At 38.2% G+C, this 15,522-nt stretch overlaps 2 protein-coding genes across 3 annotated transcripts; both read left to right on the top strand.

The window, feature by feature from the left end:
• Nucleotides 1-5,228: 5,228 nt before the first annotated feature.
• LOC137046712 (uncharacterized) lies at nucleotides 5,229-9,724 on the top strand. 2 transcript variants are annotated; one of them, XM_067424064.1, is made up of 5 exons: nucleotides 5,229-5,362; nucleotides 6,766-7,459; nucleotides 7,562-7,633; nucleotides 8,002-8,073; nucleotides 9,191-9,724. In XM_067424064.1, the coding sequence occupies exons 2-5, from the start codon at nucleotides 6,775-6,777 to the stop codon at nucleotides 9,244-9,246; spliced, it is 885 nt and encodes a 294-aa protein (XP_067280165.1). In that variant the 5' UTR covers nucleotides 5,229-5,362; nucleotides 6,766-6,774; the 3' UTR covers nucleotides 9,247-9,724. The 2 variants fall into 2 exon arrangements, with proteins under 2 accessions (XP_067280165.1, XP_067280167.1); XM_067424066.1 differs by having other exon boundaries at nucleotides 8,002-8,064; nucleotides 9,191-9,722.
• Nucleotides 9,725-9,895: 171 nt separating this feature from the next.
• Nucleotides 9,896-14,869, top strand: LOC137046110 (uncharacterized). Its single transcript, XM_067423180.1, has 6 exons — nucleotides 9,896-10,107; nucleotides 10,202-10,306; nucleotides 10,444-11,677; nucleotides 11,817-12,900; nucleotides 13,013-13,085; nucleotides 13,192-14,869. Exons 3-6 carry the CDS (start codon nucleotides 10,680-10,682, stop codon nucleotides 14,247-14,249), a joined length of 3,213 nt encoding a protein of 1,070 aa, XP_067279281.1. The 5' UTR covers nucleotides 9,896-10,107; nucleotides 10,202-10,306; nucleotides 10,444-10,679; the 3' UTR covers nucleotides 14,250-14,869.
• Nucleotides 14,870-15,522: the final 653 nt, after the last annotated feature.

Below are 15,522 nucleotides of genomic sequence, written 5' to 3'. Positions count from 1 at the left end.
GAGTGAATGAGTGAGAGGGTGAGTGAGTGAGTGAGAGTGAGTGAGAGTGAGTGAGTGAGTGAGTGAGTGAGTGAGTGAGTGAGTGAGTGAGTGAGAGAGTGAGTGAGTGAGTGAGTGAGTGAGTGAGTGAGTGAGTGAGTGAGTGAGTGAGTGAGTGAGTGAGTGAGTGAGTGAGTGAGAGAGTGAGTGAGTGAGTGAGTGAGTGAGTGAGTGAGTGAGTGAGTGAGTGAGTGAGTGAGTGAGTGAGTGAGTGAATGACCTTTGTCATTTAAAAACGTGAGATGGGCGCTGCCATGTTTGTTTGCCCCACAGTTTAGAGAGTCCTGTCAGTCTAATTTACAGCATGTGAATTCATCAATATAATCCCAAAAAGCAAAAATGGCCATGGATTGAACGCGACAACTTCCATGATCCCACACTCCATCACTGCGTCATTAAGCTAAGGATTTGTTATTGTTTTGAATAAGTGACGTCTAATGGTGAAACTTACATACTGTGCCTTTTATTTTATTTATGAAATATGTTCAATATTATGACATTAAGAGAATTACCTAATTTGACAACTGTTATTTCCTTCTTTTCTGTGTATGTATCATATTAAACTAATCACTTTAAACTATTTTTTTTAATAATTATTAAAGGTACACTGTCACTTTTTTGGTCAAATTGTACAAAATTTAAAACATCATCAATGTCAATACATCATCAATCCTTATATCAAAACATATTTTGTCTTACCCTGATTAACTATTAATGCCTATTAACTATTTAACTATTAACTAATAACTATTAAAGTGTTAATATTTTAGACCTAACGGGATGTTTTTTTGCGGAAAATTGCGTAGATATGTTACTCATTCGTCCATGTCTCGTCATATCTATAAATAGAGAAAAGTTGTTCTATGTTGACACATGTATGTTGTGGGAGTGGCTATCTATCTATCTATCTATCTATCTATCTATCTATCTATCTATCTATCTATCTATCTATCTATCTATCTATCTATCTATCTATCTATCTGTCTGTCTGTCTGTCTGTCTGTCTGTCTGTCTGTCTGTCTGTCTGTCTGTCTGTCTGTCTGTCTGTCTGTCTGTCTGTCTATCTATCTATCTATCTATCTATCTATCTATCTATCTATCTATCTATCTATCTATCTATCGTTCAAATCATAAAAGCAATTTCCCATTGTTTTGAAGAAATTGTAAATGCTTTGGTAAAGTCATGAAATGTATTATGTGCAACTGTCTGCTGTTACCTACATTATCAATTGCTTTCATGTTTATCTAAATGTATTATACTGGTTATCTTTAAATAGGCTTACCCCTCAAAACATATAGGCATTAGTTGCTTGCATAAGTCATTAAATGCAAAATGTTTAAACTAGTTGTCATAATGGGTAGTGTTTTTTCTGTATATTTCTTTTAGTGTGTGCGTGCGTGCGTACATGCGTGCGTGCGTGTAAACATGTCCTGAATTGATTGCGGAGAATTTTTAATTTCAGTAATGAAGGGAAATGTAAAGGGCTAGATCAACCAATGATCAACCAGTTCTCTAAAATAGCTCTCTGAGATGCATCTCACGAACCTTCATTTATCAAGCATATAAACAGGTGACAACACAGTGTTATAATTTAATGGAGGAACAACTAGGAAACAAACAGGGTCAACAGCCGGGAAGAAGAAGAGGAGTAAAAGGTGTGTGGTGGAACGGTACAGAGGCAAAAGAGTGGAAGAGGTATAAGAGGCCAAGACTGTAGACTTGTTTCTGATTAAATAAGGACAACTATTGTGGACAATGTTCTCAACCATGACCTTATGGCTGAGGTGGATAGCGATCCAAAAGGATAGATTTTACATCATGCAGTAAATATACTTTATAAAGGCATAATGAAACACACACACACACACACACACACACACACACACACACACACACACACACACACACACACACACACACACACACACACACACACACACACACACACACACACACACACACACATATATATATATATATGGTGGGGTATGGGTTGGTACTCCCTACGTTATGGGGACAAAATGTCTGAAATCCTTGTCCTTGTGGGGACATTTTTGGGTCCCCATAAGGAAAACATCTTATAAATCACAGAAGGAGTTTTTTTTAGAAAGTACAAATTTTGAATGTTTCATGTGATGTGTGTGTGTGTGTGGTAAGAAATGACAGTACAGTACAGTGGTTGAGGAGATTCCCTCCACCAAGTAAAGAGCTGTGGGTGCCTTGAAAAGTGCCATATAATTTGTTACAATTATATGCCACTTTTCAAGGCACTCAAAGCTCTTTACTTGGTGGAGGGAAATCTCCTCAACCATTGTACTGTACAGTAATTTGTTGACAGACCAACAGTAAAAGCGTATCCTGTCCAGTCCCTTGCAATCAATATCCCAGTTATTCGTAATATTGAATTTTAAAATGTATAAATGTCATACAGTTGAAGTGCATTCTTGTGAATTTTTAATGATTATCATCAAAATCATAGCAATGTGATTACATTTGAAAATACTGACAGGGTACACTGTTATATTGACAACATGACTAAGCATTTTGACTATCTTGTTTGTCATTAGTGACACAAGGACTTCATAAATACTATTGAGAGATGAACTAAGGATTTTGAGTAAGTTACATGCTTTTGCAGGCAGGCCTAATCCATTGTGTGGTGCTGTTTCTACAAATAGTACTGAGAAATGCACTTACTGGTTTGCAAATCTTAAAGATGTTTAAACAAATTGACTGAGAATTTATATAATTATAAATATTGCATACATTGGTTTACGTTATAGATTCTGTCATTAGATCCATTTGTGAATGTTTCCTCATATATACAAATGTGTGTAAACACAGGCTGGGAATGTAAAGTGACATTTGAGAGCAGCTGCAGCAGAAGAGAAGATTTTTAATTGTTATTTTATGACTTTAAAATACATGGGCGACATTTAGTGTACTTCATGGAGCTTTGTTTTTTTTCCCAAGTTTAGCATACACTCTAAAAAATAAAACATTGGGTCAACAAAAAAAAATATGTTAACGTTTTCCACTAGAATTTTAATGTTAAGACTACTGGCAGAATTACATTAATTCTAAACGATATTTTGAGTATGGTGAATTACCTTTTATGCAACAATAAAACACATTTTTAAGTAGCATGAACTTAATAATTTTCTACATGAATGCAAGTAATTAAGTTGATCCAACATAATGTTTTAAGTTAGGTGAAGAAGTTTAGGCCACAATAAAAATGCATTTTTAAGTAACATGAACTTAATAATTTTCTACATGAATGCAAGTAATTAAGTTGATCCAACATAATGTTTTAAGTTAGGTGAAAAAGTTTTTTGGCCACAATAAAACACATTTCTAAGTAACATGAGCTTAATAATTAAGTTGAGCCCTGTCCTATAGAAAATAATTTTTCCTGTGTTTTCCAGGAGGCAATTTTTTAAATATAAACAGACACCATTAATGATAAAAAAAATTTTCCTAATGATATTCAGGCTTACCATGTTTTTGCTCTTCTGTCATGACCGTGAGAAAAAATCTTTAGCCACACTCAGCCTCCCGTTTGTTCCGACGCAGAAAAATATAACGTATATGTAATAAATAAAAAATATATATCGAACGTTTTATCGAACGCATTTTTATTAATAGCCTATTGATTACATGTCTATCTCGAGACATGTCGTTTTATCGCTCAGCCCCACTGTAACCCATGTGTTTAACTAATTATCACATTCACGGTCTTAACGTGAATATTAAACCTTATGAAATATGGTTCTCCAAAATAAATTCTTAACAGACGAGAGCAGGCTGTAAAACACACTTTTTTTGTGGTAAAATACGAGCAGAAGGTAAAAAAAAAAAAAAGAAATTTGGAGAAAAAAATAAAACGAAATTTAGGAAAAAATAAAACATAATTCATAGGGCCCTACATAATTCCGACTGGTTTTGAGCAAGTATCTGAACAAATAGTGTAGCTAAGTTAGCTCAATTAGTGACAGGCTACAGCTATAACGTTAGCCTCGGTACACAGACTAGTTATAACGTTACCATCAACACTGCGCAGATTTCAGAGTAAGGACTTACAGATTTCAGTATTTGGTTACAAGTATATTTGGCCACAGGCCAAAAAAAATTGCCACTAGATGGCGGGCCAGAATATAGTCAAGGGATAATTTAATAAATAAATAAATAAATAAATAAAAATAAGTCAAAACATAAAAGAGGATTTGAATAAGCCCATTATTGGCATGTTTGATTGCTCTTAACGAACTATGTTTTATTATTTCCACTTTCCATATTGTGAATTATAAATGTATTTTAATTTGATTGTTACACATGGAACCTATTGTAATACTTATTTGACGTCATGTAGCATACTTTTAGCTCAGAATTATTCCTTGGCGTCCTCACGTAGTAAACTGCATTTTTTTTTTTCAATCGTTTGCGTTTTGGAGGCAGGCTAAACTCTCCAAGTACAGAGTGATGTTAACATTTAAGATAGCACTATCAAAGAGTCTAAAGAGGAAAGTTAACAACGAAAACAGGGCATACAATAAGAATGGGAAGACATCTGTGCATGCATCCTACCTGGTTTTGTGAATGCAAAGCTGGTGTGTCTAATCTGCAACGAAGTTGAAGCATGGCACCTTTTTGCTGGTTCTTGTCAATATTTTTTGATAAAAAGGAAGCTGAATTTTAGTTGTTATTGTTCACGTGTTGGTGCTGACGCCCCGCGATATAATCAAACGTTTCAATATTTCACTGTTCGTTTTGTCATCATACCAGACATTTCATGACGGCTCTTTTAGAGTTGTGTCTAGCGATCTATTCCACAGACTCTTGAATGTCTTTCAGAACTTTTCAAATTGAAAGCTCTGAATTTATCCTAAAATAAAACATTACTGCTGAAACGTTGCTGTATTTTTAAAAAAAGGCAAAATCACTAAAGACAAAATTGATTGAATGTTGATATAAATTCGAACTGCCCGCTCTGAGCGGGGCTCGAACTCGGGTCTTTTCTGCACGGAGCCGAAAATGGTTAAGCTTAACTTCCCTTAACTTTTCCCATTCATTCTCTATGGTAGTGCTTAACACTACGGATGCAATATATATTTGACCGCAGGTAGATTTCATGGCGCTGTTTCGCCGTTTCCGTGGCGCGGAATTTAAAAGAAGCGCAGTGTCATCTTGTCATCTGTCAATCATTCGCAGTGGAGGAGGGGAGACCCGTTTTACGATCGGAGAGATATTTATTTACCGTCAGCAAACTTGTTTTGTCCACCAAATACTGCCTAAGCTACATTCAGACAGATTTTACCTCAGGTGACTACATGTACTTTATTACTTATATATTTCTGCCATTAATTTGCATGTATATTATCGTATTATGTTTAACGTTAACTGTAACGTTAGCCTATGTTAATTGTGTTGAATGGTTTGTCCCGTTAGAAAATAGTAAACTAAACTCCTCGACGAACATACACCTGTTATTGTATTAGAGTATGTTTGTTTGCAAATGGGATTGTTTTTTCATTGATTTTATGTATATAAAAGTATTTTAATTTACAGTGCGGTAACGTTATGATCTAACGTAGTAACTAGTGCTAACGTCACCTCATACTGCACGGTTAACATATAAGTTACACTGTTATTTTACCAGCCAAAAGTTTGAGAATGTAAAATGTTTTATGTGTTTAAAGAAGTCTCTTCTACACATCATTTATGTTATGAAAATACCACAAAAAAAAAAAACATTTTTGAAATATAAAATGACTTTTATATTTTAATATATATACATTTTGTATTTATTCCTGCGATCAAAGCTGAATTTATCATGATTACTCCAGTCAGTGTCACATGATCCTTCACTAATCATTCTCAGATGATTTAATCAAGAAACATTTATGATTATTATCACTGTTGAAAGCAGTTGTGTAAAACATTTTTTTAGGATTCTTTTATGAATAGAAAGTTCAAAAGAACAGTATTTATCTGAAATAAAGCTTTTGTAAGAACTTAAATACATTAATACGTTTATTCAGCAAGGATGCTGATCAAGTGACAGCATTTATAATGTTTCAAAAGCTTTATATTTCAATAAAAGCTGTTCTTTTAAAAATTCTATTGATTAAATAATCAGATTTATTTTTTACACAACTGTTTTCAACACTGATAATAATACATATCAGAAGGATTTGTGAAGGATCATGTGACGATGATAGATTCAGCTTTGCATCACAGTAATAAATTGCCTTTTAAAATATATTAAAATAGAAAAAGTTATTTTAAATTGTAAATGTTTTGTATTTTTGTATTGTATGTTCTATTTTATCCTTGGTGAACAGAAGAGACTACTGTAAAAATGTATTTTCAAATAATCTTACTATTTTCTAACTTGACGGGTATTGTATTTTTAAAAATTTGAATGTAATAAATATAACTCACACATATATTGCATTTTAATTACAAAAATATGTGTGTGCAATTTAATGGTATAATAAATGAATAACATTTTATTAAGAAATAACTAAACACAAAGAATTTTACAAAATAAATAGATTTATTTTCATTTATTAATTTGTTTTTAGAATAAACTGGTACATTTAAATGTTGTTTTATTTATTAAGAAATAATTCTTAATAATGTATTCAGAATAGAAGTGTATTAATTAATACGGTGTGTTAATGCAACAGACGAATAAACACTAATCAGCTCTTTGTGTACAGCACAGCAAGATGAAGTCGAAAGTGATCTTCCCAGGCAAGATCAAAGTGTGCTTCAGGAAAGGACCAACTGGATATCTGAGACAAGATCCCTCAGATGAAGCCAAGAGGATCAAAGACAACCCCAATCTCCAGGACAAATCAGCCCCTCAAAGGGAAGACAAGGTCAAGGAGAATGCCCGCTCTGTTGTCTTCATGAGAGGAGGAGATGTGTCAGACAGACAGGAGGTGATGGGAGAGTTTGTGCTTCAGTTTGGAAAGTACAAAGGCAAGTCATTCCGGTGGCTGCTAGAGAATGATGTAGGCTATACACTATTCCTGACTAAGACGGTTGAGGAGGAGGAGAGAGCCGGACAGTTTAAACCGGAGGGTCCCAAGAAGGAGAGCCTACTTTCATTCCTTGAGTTCAGTAGAAGCTTCCAGGAAATCGAGGACCTCAAAAAGTATTTAGCTGGAAGATCAGTGGCACCACCTGTGAGGAATGAAGATGATAACGTGGTTGGCTTTGGGGTTAATGCAGACAGGACTTGGAGGGAGGTTTGGGAGAGCAGAGCAGATGGATATGCTGCATTCATCCTCCAGAAACGGTGTGTTCCAGGCAGCAAAATGTATCGGCTGCAGCAGTACCTCACTCAGAAAAAGACCAAGCTTCAGAGTGTTTCAGTGGAACTTGCAGCATCTGCCTCTCATCCTCCAGGTTTGTTACAGTACAGTTGAGTATATATTAGGTCAAAACTGAAATATGTAAATGTGGGATGACATATGATTTGCTTTTTTGCTTTTTTGCTTTGTTTCACAGAAATGGAGGATGATGAAGAATTGGAGAGAATGATGCTTTCTATATCCCCATCCAAAATCCAAGGCCAATTGAGTAAGAAAATCACTCACACACACAAACACATTCTGCATTTTTACATTTTTAATAAAACATTGTTTAGTATGTTTTTAAAGCTATTTGATATACGCGCACATATGAAATGTCCTCATAAACCACTTTTATGTTTTTATACCAATGTAATACCCATGTCATTATACAAATTTGTGTCCCCATAAATCACACAAACAAGCGCGCACACACACACATGGTATTTATAATGGTTGCTTTATCAATTTTTTTCTAAATGTATTTTTTTTTTAAATGTACACCCGTTTGAATGTAAACTCAGGGTATTGGTGTAAAATAGCTTAATGCTCAGTCACTTTTCACTGAATAATCTTTGATTTGTTCTTTTTTAATAGACATGGAGGAAGGTGAAGAATCCGGAAGGATGATGCTACCCACATATTCATCGAAACTTCCAGGTCAACTGAGTGAGAACCACATATATGCTTACACACACACACACACACACACACACACACACACACACACACACACACACACTTCAGCCCTCTATCAAACTGGATTTTTTCCCATGAAACATAATTGCATTTTTATCCAGCATTATTCAAGATGGTAAATGTTTGGGATGTTACATTGTTTCTGTGCTGTGCATTCCAGTTTACAATATGAGAGGGGTATGAGAGGGGTATGAGAGAGGTAGAGAGGGGTATGAGAGGGGTAGAGAGGGGTATGAGAGGGGTAGAGAGGGGTATGAAAGGGGTAGAGAGGGGTATGAGAGGGGTAGAGAGGGGTATGAAAGGGGTAGAGAGGGGTATGAGAGGGGTATGAAAGGGGTATGAGAGGGGTAGAGAGGGGTATGAAAGGGGTAGAGAGGGGTATGAAAGGGGTAGAGAGGGGTATGAAAGGGGTAGAGAGGGGTATGAGAGGGGTATGAAAGGGGTAGAGAGGGGTATGAAAGGGGTAGAGAGGGGTATGAGAGGGGTAGAGAGGGGTATGAGAGGGGTAGAGAGGGGTATGAGAGGGGTAGAGAGGGGTAGAGAGGGGTATGAGAGGGGTAGAGAGGGGTATGAAAGGGGTAGAGAGGGGTATGAAAGGGGTAGAGAGGGGTATGAAAGGGGTAGAGAGGGGTATGAGAGGGGTATGAGAGGGGTAGAGAGGGGTATGAGAGGGGTAGAGATAAATTGTTTCATCAATAGACAGTACTGGTCTTGTGTGTACTGTTTGGTCAATATATTCATATACTTTACTCAAACAATATCTCTGAAAAATATCAAACCCAGATTATATCATTAGAAAAGTAAATTTTACAAGTGCTTAAGATTGAGAACAGCAGTGTGTAAATGAATCAAACAGAATCAGAATGTATGAACCATACAGTGTCAAAATTGGGTTTCGTTAAATTATTGTTTCATTTTGCAAAAGAACTGAGGTGTTCTGCTACTTGTGTGTGTTGATTGTGTGAGGTGTGTATAGTGTTTTGACAAAACAAGCCTTAAAAAACTAACAGTAAAGGTGTACATATGTAATTTTTTCTGTTTATGTTATTAATGCTTGAAAGTTAAATTATCTTCACTGTGCTTTTAGGTTCAGACATTGTTGGAGTCCCAGTGGTCAAAGGTCTTATTCCTGCTGCATACTAAGGATAATTCTGACATGAATCAGGATTATCTATTCTACATTTATTTTTTGCTGTTTGTTGGTTAGGCCACGTTCAGGCCTGTTCTAATTCTTGTGTTCAATTGTTCTACTAACATTGAAGGCATTTGTATCTCATCGTTGAGGGTAAGTACAGAGTTCTTGTTTTGCATGCTATACTTAAAGGTTTGGTATGTACATGTTCTACAGAGTAAAAGAAACACATGTCCAAAATGCAGAAGTACAGCAAAAGTACAAATATATTTTTAATTTGGACTAGAATGGCGCATCCCATTTGATACATGAAGTTGTAGACTACTCATGCAATGTAGACCCACTAACATACCACACCCCTAATATTAGTAGAGCGCAGGGCACAACCTAACGCTGGGTTAGTTGTAACACATACGTTTTAACACTTTCCACACATGCCAGGATGACGAAACTTAGTGTATTTACTAGTTGCCATATCAACATTATTTAGAGAAAAGCACCAAAATTTAAAAAAAATCTTTGGAAGATTTCACTGAACATTTATTTAACTATAGCAAAAGTAAATGTCTTAATTAAATTCATTTTTCATCTCAGTTAATACTCTGAACCCCAAGTGGATTTACACAAACTGAGACAGTCATAAAGCGTTAGGTTGTGCCCCGCTCTCCCCTAAAAATAGTACTGAAGTCAAGTGTTCTATGGGTTTGCATGTATTTGCATTACTACTTATTAACACATTTACTAAGGGACAGAACTACAGGGTATTAGAATTAAATTACATTTTTCTGTGTTAGGGAGGCGTAAACCACCAGCAACACCAACAAAACCAGACCGGACTAAAGAATATAGTGCAACTGCCTCTCCACGGCCAGGTTGGTACATGGACGTGTACACATGTCGACTGCTGTAAGGATATGCCTGTTTCTGATCAGAGTTATGTTTTTTCCCCAATTCCCTTCACTCCAGTGAGGGTTCCTTTGCCAGTACCTTCAGAGTTGCTTAAACTGGGGTTATCTACAATCAAGACCACAGTACCTTTGAGACCAGGGCAAGAAACCGTGTTCTGTCAATGTAAGGACTTAATGTAACATAATTTTACTTGTATAACTTTTACTTGTAACATAATTTTATCAAATTTAAAACAGATTTTACATATTTAACAAATGTAATGCTCATCTATGACTAATGTCATCCTTGTCGTCCTGTAGCCCTCCTCCCAGTTACCTCTGCACAGTCTACAGCCTCTACTCCTCCCTCACGTTCCCCTTCAGCTGTTGGCGAGGCTTTCTCTGGACTCCCTGGTGCCTCTACTCCTCCCACAGCACTGCCTGCAGCCTCTGCTGGGTACCCTACTAAGTTGGAGGAGAAGCATGCTGTTCCACCATTGCCAAGCTATGACCAGGATGTGAGCCGATGGCACTGCTCTCACCAGCAGAGAATCTGGATGAAAACTGAAATGGAAGACTTGGGACTGTGGCCAGGATCTAGACCGGTGAGACATCCAATGAACATGATCTCCTTGTGGCGTTACCCACCTCAGCCTGAGCTTATTGATGCTATCTATGAGCTCCCATCACCAAAATACTTTCAACTTCATCCATTCTTCATTTGGAAACCAGAGCACAGCATTATGGAAAGAGTCCGCAACAACTACACTCTGCCATGCCTGTACGGCTGTCCGAATCCCCACGTTGTCTCGTCAGGTGTTGGACGACCCCGTGTCATTATTGGTACGAACAGCCAATACTACATACTTGCCTCTCGGCTCAGCTGTAAAGTTTGTAAAAAGTACTGGTTTGCAGACAAACCCCAATGGATGGACATGCTGCCAAGTCGTTTCTGCAACATTTTGCCAGCTTTTCTAACCCACAAGAAGGCCATATGTAAGACTGTGATGGATGAGTTGCGGCGCACAGCAAAGTCTCCCAACGATATGGCTAATCAGTTGAATGAGGCTCTCCACCTCAGGTATGAGCGTGCACACCTGGCTTACCTGTCCACTGTTAAAAATGTGCTGGATGGAGACAGTGGACTTTATGGTCAGCAGACCATCACAGGAGCACTAAGAGCAACAAACACTCCTGCTCCATTTGGTGGGTATAGTGATGTGGTCGGCTGGTGCGGAGTAACAGTCTCACCCCACTACTTGGTTGACTGCCTCATTCAGGAGTACCATAGGCAAGAGAGCACACTCAATCTGCTCCTCCAAGGCACGTTTGGACAAGTATTAAGGGCTGACCATACCCGCAAGCTGGCCCGGAAGGTTGTGCTTGCATCAGGTACTATGTCATCCTATGCCGTCATGAATGAAAACTGGATGATCTTGTCCTGGGTGATGCTGCAGTCTGAAAGTGACAAATCCCTGCAGCCAATGTATGAGGGGCTGTCTCGTCGCTACATTTTTGCTGGACTGCCAAAAGCCAACTACCAGTGGGTTGACAGGTAAGAACCAGCCATCACATTTTACTTCCCACCTATATTATATGTGTAACATAAACACAATATAGTATAACAAATACATGTATCATATGTATTTTAATGTTTAATATTTTAAATATACTTCTCTTTGTGTTTAAAACAGAGATTGCTGTGCTGCCTTCAGGATCCCAAACCCTGAGCCACAGGAGCACCTCCTTTGGGATTCTTGGTCGACCACTGAGGCTATAGTGACTGTGGCAACCTCTGGGCATATAATCAACACCTGTTCCTCCCGCGCAGAATACAACAGCGACATCAACATCAAGCTGGACTTGTTCCACTGCATGCGGCGATTCTCCAGAGAGTGTGTGTCAGAGCACCATCCACTGCACAGTGCTTTCTGTAAGTTTCTGTCAGCAGCTTTCAGTGTTGTGGACCAGACGGACCTACAGAGACTGAAGCAGGCGTATGTCTTCTGTGGGATAGTGCCTGCAAATCCAACAAAGCAGCACATCAGGGAGCACTGCCGCACCAGGGTCCCACACCCCACAGAGCTGCTGGAGAGAGTGGAGAGCGTTCTGCAAAGATTTTTTTTAGAATGTGATCCTGATGGTGTGCCACTGTTCAAACCATCAATGTTGAAGGTGTGGAGGATTCAGAGAGTCCACATCCTCAGAGGCTGCCTGAGTGACCCAGAGGTTGCAGAGGGGATCCTCTATAGGCATGGTGGAACGGTCCAGCTGAACCATGTGAAGGGAGAGGCAGCAGCTGTACCGGTTTGGATCCCTGTGAGAGGCACCTCTCAGCAGGAGGGGTTCCATTTCCATCAGGCAAGATGGGTCACCGGCACTCAGGTATCCACAGAACTTTTCCAGGCGCAGGGCATGATTGGAGTGGCTCGTTGGAATTTCCAGCGCCTTGTGGACCTGAAGCAGCCTGAAGTGAAGCTGCCTGCAGTTTTTGATCCAGTGCTGATCATGGAACTAAACAAGCTTTCAGACGTGGTGACGGGTCAAGCCAAGTACCCTGCTTTACTTGTCTCACAGACAGACACCAGAGAAAGGTTTGGACTGCAGTATCTGGAGCCTGGTTGTCGTCCTGTACCCCTGGACTGGGACAAGCACAAGTCCCAAAAGGTACATGTTGCAGGGGAGGGAGAGCGTCAGTCCTCAGAGCTGTCTGCACTCAGTGAGAGTTTCCCACCTGATGACCCACCCGAGGAGGTCAGGGAGGAACACTTTGCTCAGGTAAACTTGACTGTTGTATATAGGAATTTCACTGTCAATCTCACTCACTAAAACACAAAATGTAACTATGTAATCACTGATTTTATCCAAAATTAATTACCCTATGCTCCAGGATGACATCTTTGGTGTGGCTCCTCTTGGCTCAAAAACAATGATCCAGCCTGGACAGCCCACCAATGTAAAAGGTAATTTAACTCCCATCCTCATCCCTTTATTATTCCTTATTTATATGAATACTACGGCTATTTGAGAGATAAACGTAAACATGATTTATTTTCCACTCTCCTTTAGATGAGATAACACCACCACTGCCCTTTACTCCCTCTCCACGTGCTGCTCGCACAGGTTCCATCAAGGCAGGCGGTCTACTTTTTGTCCTGGACCATGTTCGGTGGACACAGCCCATGAGGGATTGCATTGATGGCCTTCTGGTAAAGTACCACGGGCAGAAAGACCTCCTCATCCAGGTGGATGCAGAGTATGCTGCCCTTGTGCAGGCTGCCTCCAGGGATCCCAATAGCCTTTTACACCCCACCACAAAACAGCATATCTCCCGTTATGTGAAACACCTGGCCAAGATGACAAACACAAGTTCATCCCTGAACACCAGTCCAGAGAAACTCCTGGAAACCCAGCAGCTGTGGCATCACCTTACAGAAGGCAGTGAAACTGTAAGTGTTCCAGTGTTAACCCTCCAACCTGCCCCAGTGAACCCACCCAGTAATAAGCCCCAGGAGTCCCCGCTAACTAAGGGTGAGATTGAAGAAATGGTGAAAGAGCTTGTGGAGAAGCAGCAGCAAAAGCAACTGCAACAGCAGCCTGCCACAAAGAGGACACGGAACTGTCTTGCTTGTGGGCAGCCAAAGTCACGTTACCTTGGTGATGGCTCCTCCATTCATTTCTTCTATCAGTCTGGGACCGTGAAGTACTTTTACTGCTCGACAAAGGTATACCAGCTGTATGCAGCGGAAGGCCTCACCAATCCTCGAATGCCATTTGCTGACTTTGCTGAATTGCCTTTTTTTAACCGAGAGCTAGAGGCCGTAAAGCAGCGTTCTGCAGAGGCAAGACAGGTAATGGAGGAGCGGGGAAAGAGAAAGGCCTTGGAGCAGCACCCCACTGGTCGCCTCTGTAGGTTCTGTCACAAGCCACTCAAACAAGGTCCAGAGAGTCCACACACACATACTGGGTTCCCTGGTGTGGCAGGGAAATATGTCTATTGTCCTGCCAAAGTGTTTTCCCTATATCGGACAGAAGGGATGCCTCACGAGATGACTTGGGGAGAGTTCTGTCAGTCTTCTTTTTATGAGGCTGAAAGGAAGAGATGGGCAGCAGAAAAGGGAAAGTGACTGCCCTCATGTTTCCTGGCTTTGAATATGTACATATTGTAATTGTTGTATTATAAAAATATAACTGTGTATCTTGTTTGTTATGGATGTCTGTTACATGCTGAAACCACTGGTTTGTTCTTGCCTTATTGTCTTTCTGGGGTTTCTTCTTTCTTTTATTTTAGAATGCCATGTTGGTCCAGGATTGAAGGATTGTAAAATGTAAAAAATTCTGCTTAACTTTTACTGATTCATTTGCCATTTTTGTTTATTTATCAATGAAAATGTGTTTACAATTGTTTCAAAACATTTTCAAAACTCAGATTATTTAGATGATTGAAAGCACTACTTTTAATCTTTTGAAATTGTAAATACTTTGTATCTCACCTGTAAGAAATGTTTGCATATAATATTTATTAAGCATGTTGTTATACTGTTCTTAAATTTTATTAGTTTATTACTTTTGGTACAATCATATTTATAACTGTACTGTATACACGCACATGGGCAGTAGGATCATCTGTGTTCAACTGAAAAGTAGCCTAAGTGGTTTCTTTTTTATTCTTCCATAGACCTTTGTTCAGTTTAAACTGTAACTTGATTTCATAGACTGATTATTTATTTTGGTTATGTTAAGATATTCCCAGTGTTCATTTATTTTTTTATTCAATACAATTGTCTTTTTTCCCACATTATCTACATAGTGCAATTAATATTTACATAATGTTGTGGTAGAATGCATACATTTTGCTTTGTTCTTTTGAATGTTAAACTTATTTATCTTGTGTAAAAAGATACATTTGTAAATATTTGTTTGATCTTGCTTGTGTTTTAAACATTCTGATATTTGCAATATTTTCAGTACTTGCTATAACATGTTTATTATTATATTTTTATTATAGAAAAAAATGTTCAATTCACGTTCTCTTTTAGCAATTCATTTTACTCGTTCTAAATGTTGACAATGTCTGTTTAATATGCTGTGATATATATTTATCCTCTATTATCCTAGTATTAATATATAATAAACTAAATATATATAAAAAGAATGTTGTGTGGTGTTTTCATTTTAAATATAAATATTTAAATATGTGAAACATTAATTACCAATGGCTATGTAATTTTGGACACCTTAGAGAAAACTCTTAGGAAATGACTTATATTTGTAAATCTTAGTTTAATATGATTTACGATATTTTAGGGACATTAAAAAGAAATGTAAAAACAATCACATAATAAAAAAATATACTACTATAACACAACTCCATATTTGTATATTAATCATTTTAAATAG

This window comes from Pseudorasbora parva, chromosome 18, assembly GCF_024679245.1.
Source record: "Pseudorasbora parva isolate DD20220531a chromosome 18, ASM2467924v1, whole genome shotgun sequence".
Taxonomy (NCBI): domain Eukaryota; kingdom Metazoa; phylum Chordata; class Actinopteri; order Cypriniformes; family Gobionidae; genus Pseudorasbora; species Pseudorasbora parva.
The sequence above is the reverse complement of the archived record's forward strand: the minus strand, read 5'-3'. Positions and strand labels throughout refer to the sequence as shown.

Bases quoted from the DNA above. Each gene is read 5' to 3' on its own strand.
- LOC137046712 (XM_067424064.1), top strand. From the start codon at position 6,775: ATGAAGTCGAAAGTGATCTTCCCAGGCAAGATCAAAGTGTGCTTCAGG. The intron at 7,634-8,001 runs GTAAGAAAATCA...CTTTTTTAATAG, and splicing joins CAAAATCCAAGGCCAATTGA to ACATGGAGGAAGGTGAAGAA. The intron at 8,074-9,190 runs GTGAGAACCACA...CTGTGCTTTTAG, and splicing joins GAAACTTCCAGGTCAACTGA to GTTCAGACATTGTTGGAGTC.
- LOC137046110 (XM_067423180.1), top strand. From the start codon at position 10,680: ATGAAAACTGAAATGGAAGACTTGGGACTGTGGCCAGGATCTAGACCG. The intron at 11,678-11,816 runs GTAAGAACCAGC...TGTTTAAAACAG, and splicing joins AACTACCAGTGGGTTGACAG to AGATTGCTGTGCTGCCTTCA. The intron at 12,901-13,012 runs GTAAACTTGACT...CCTATGCTCCAG, and splicing joins GGGAGGAACACTTTGCTCAG to GATGACATCTTTGGTGTGGC.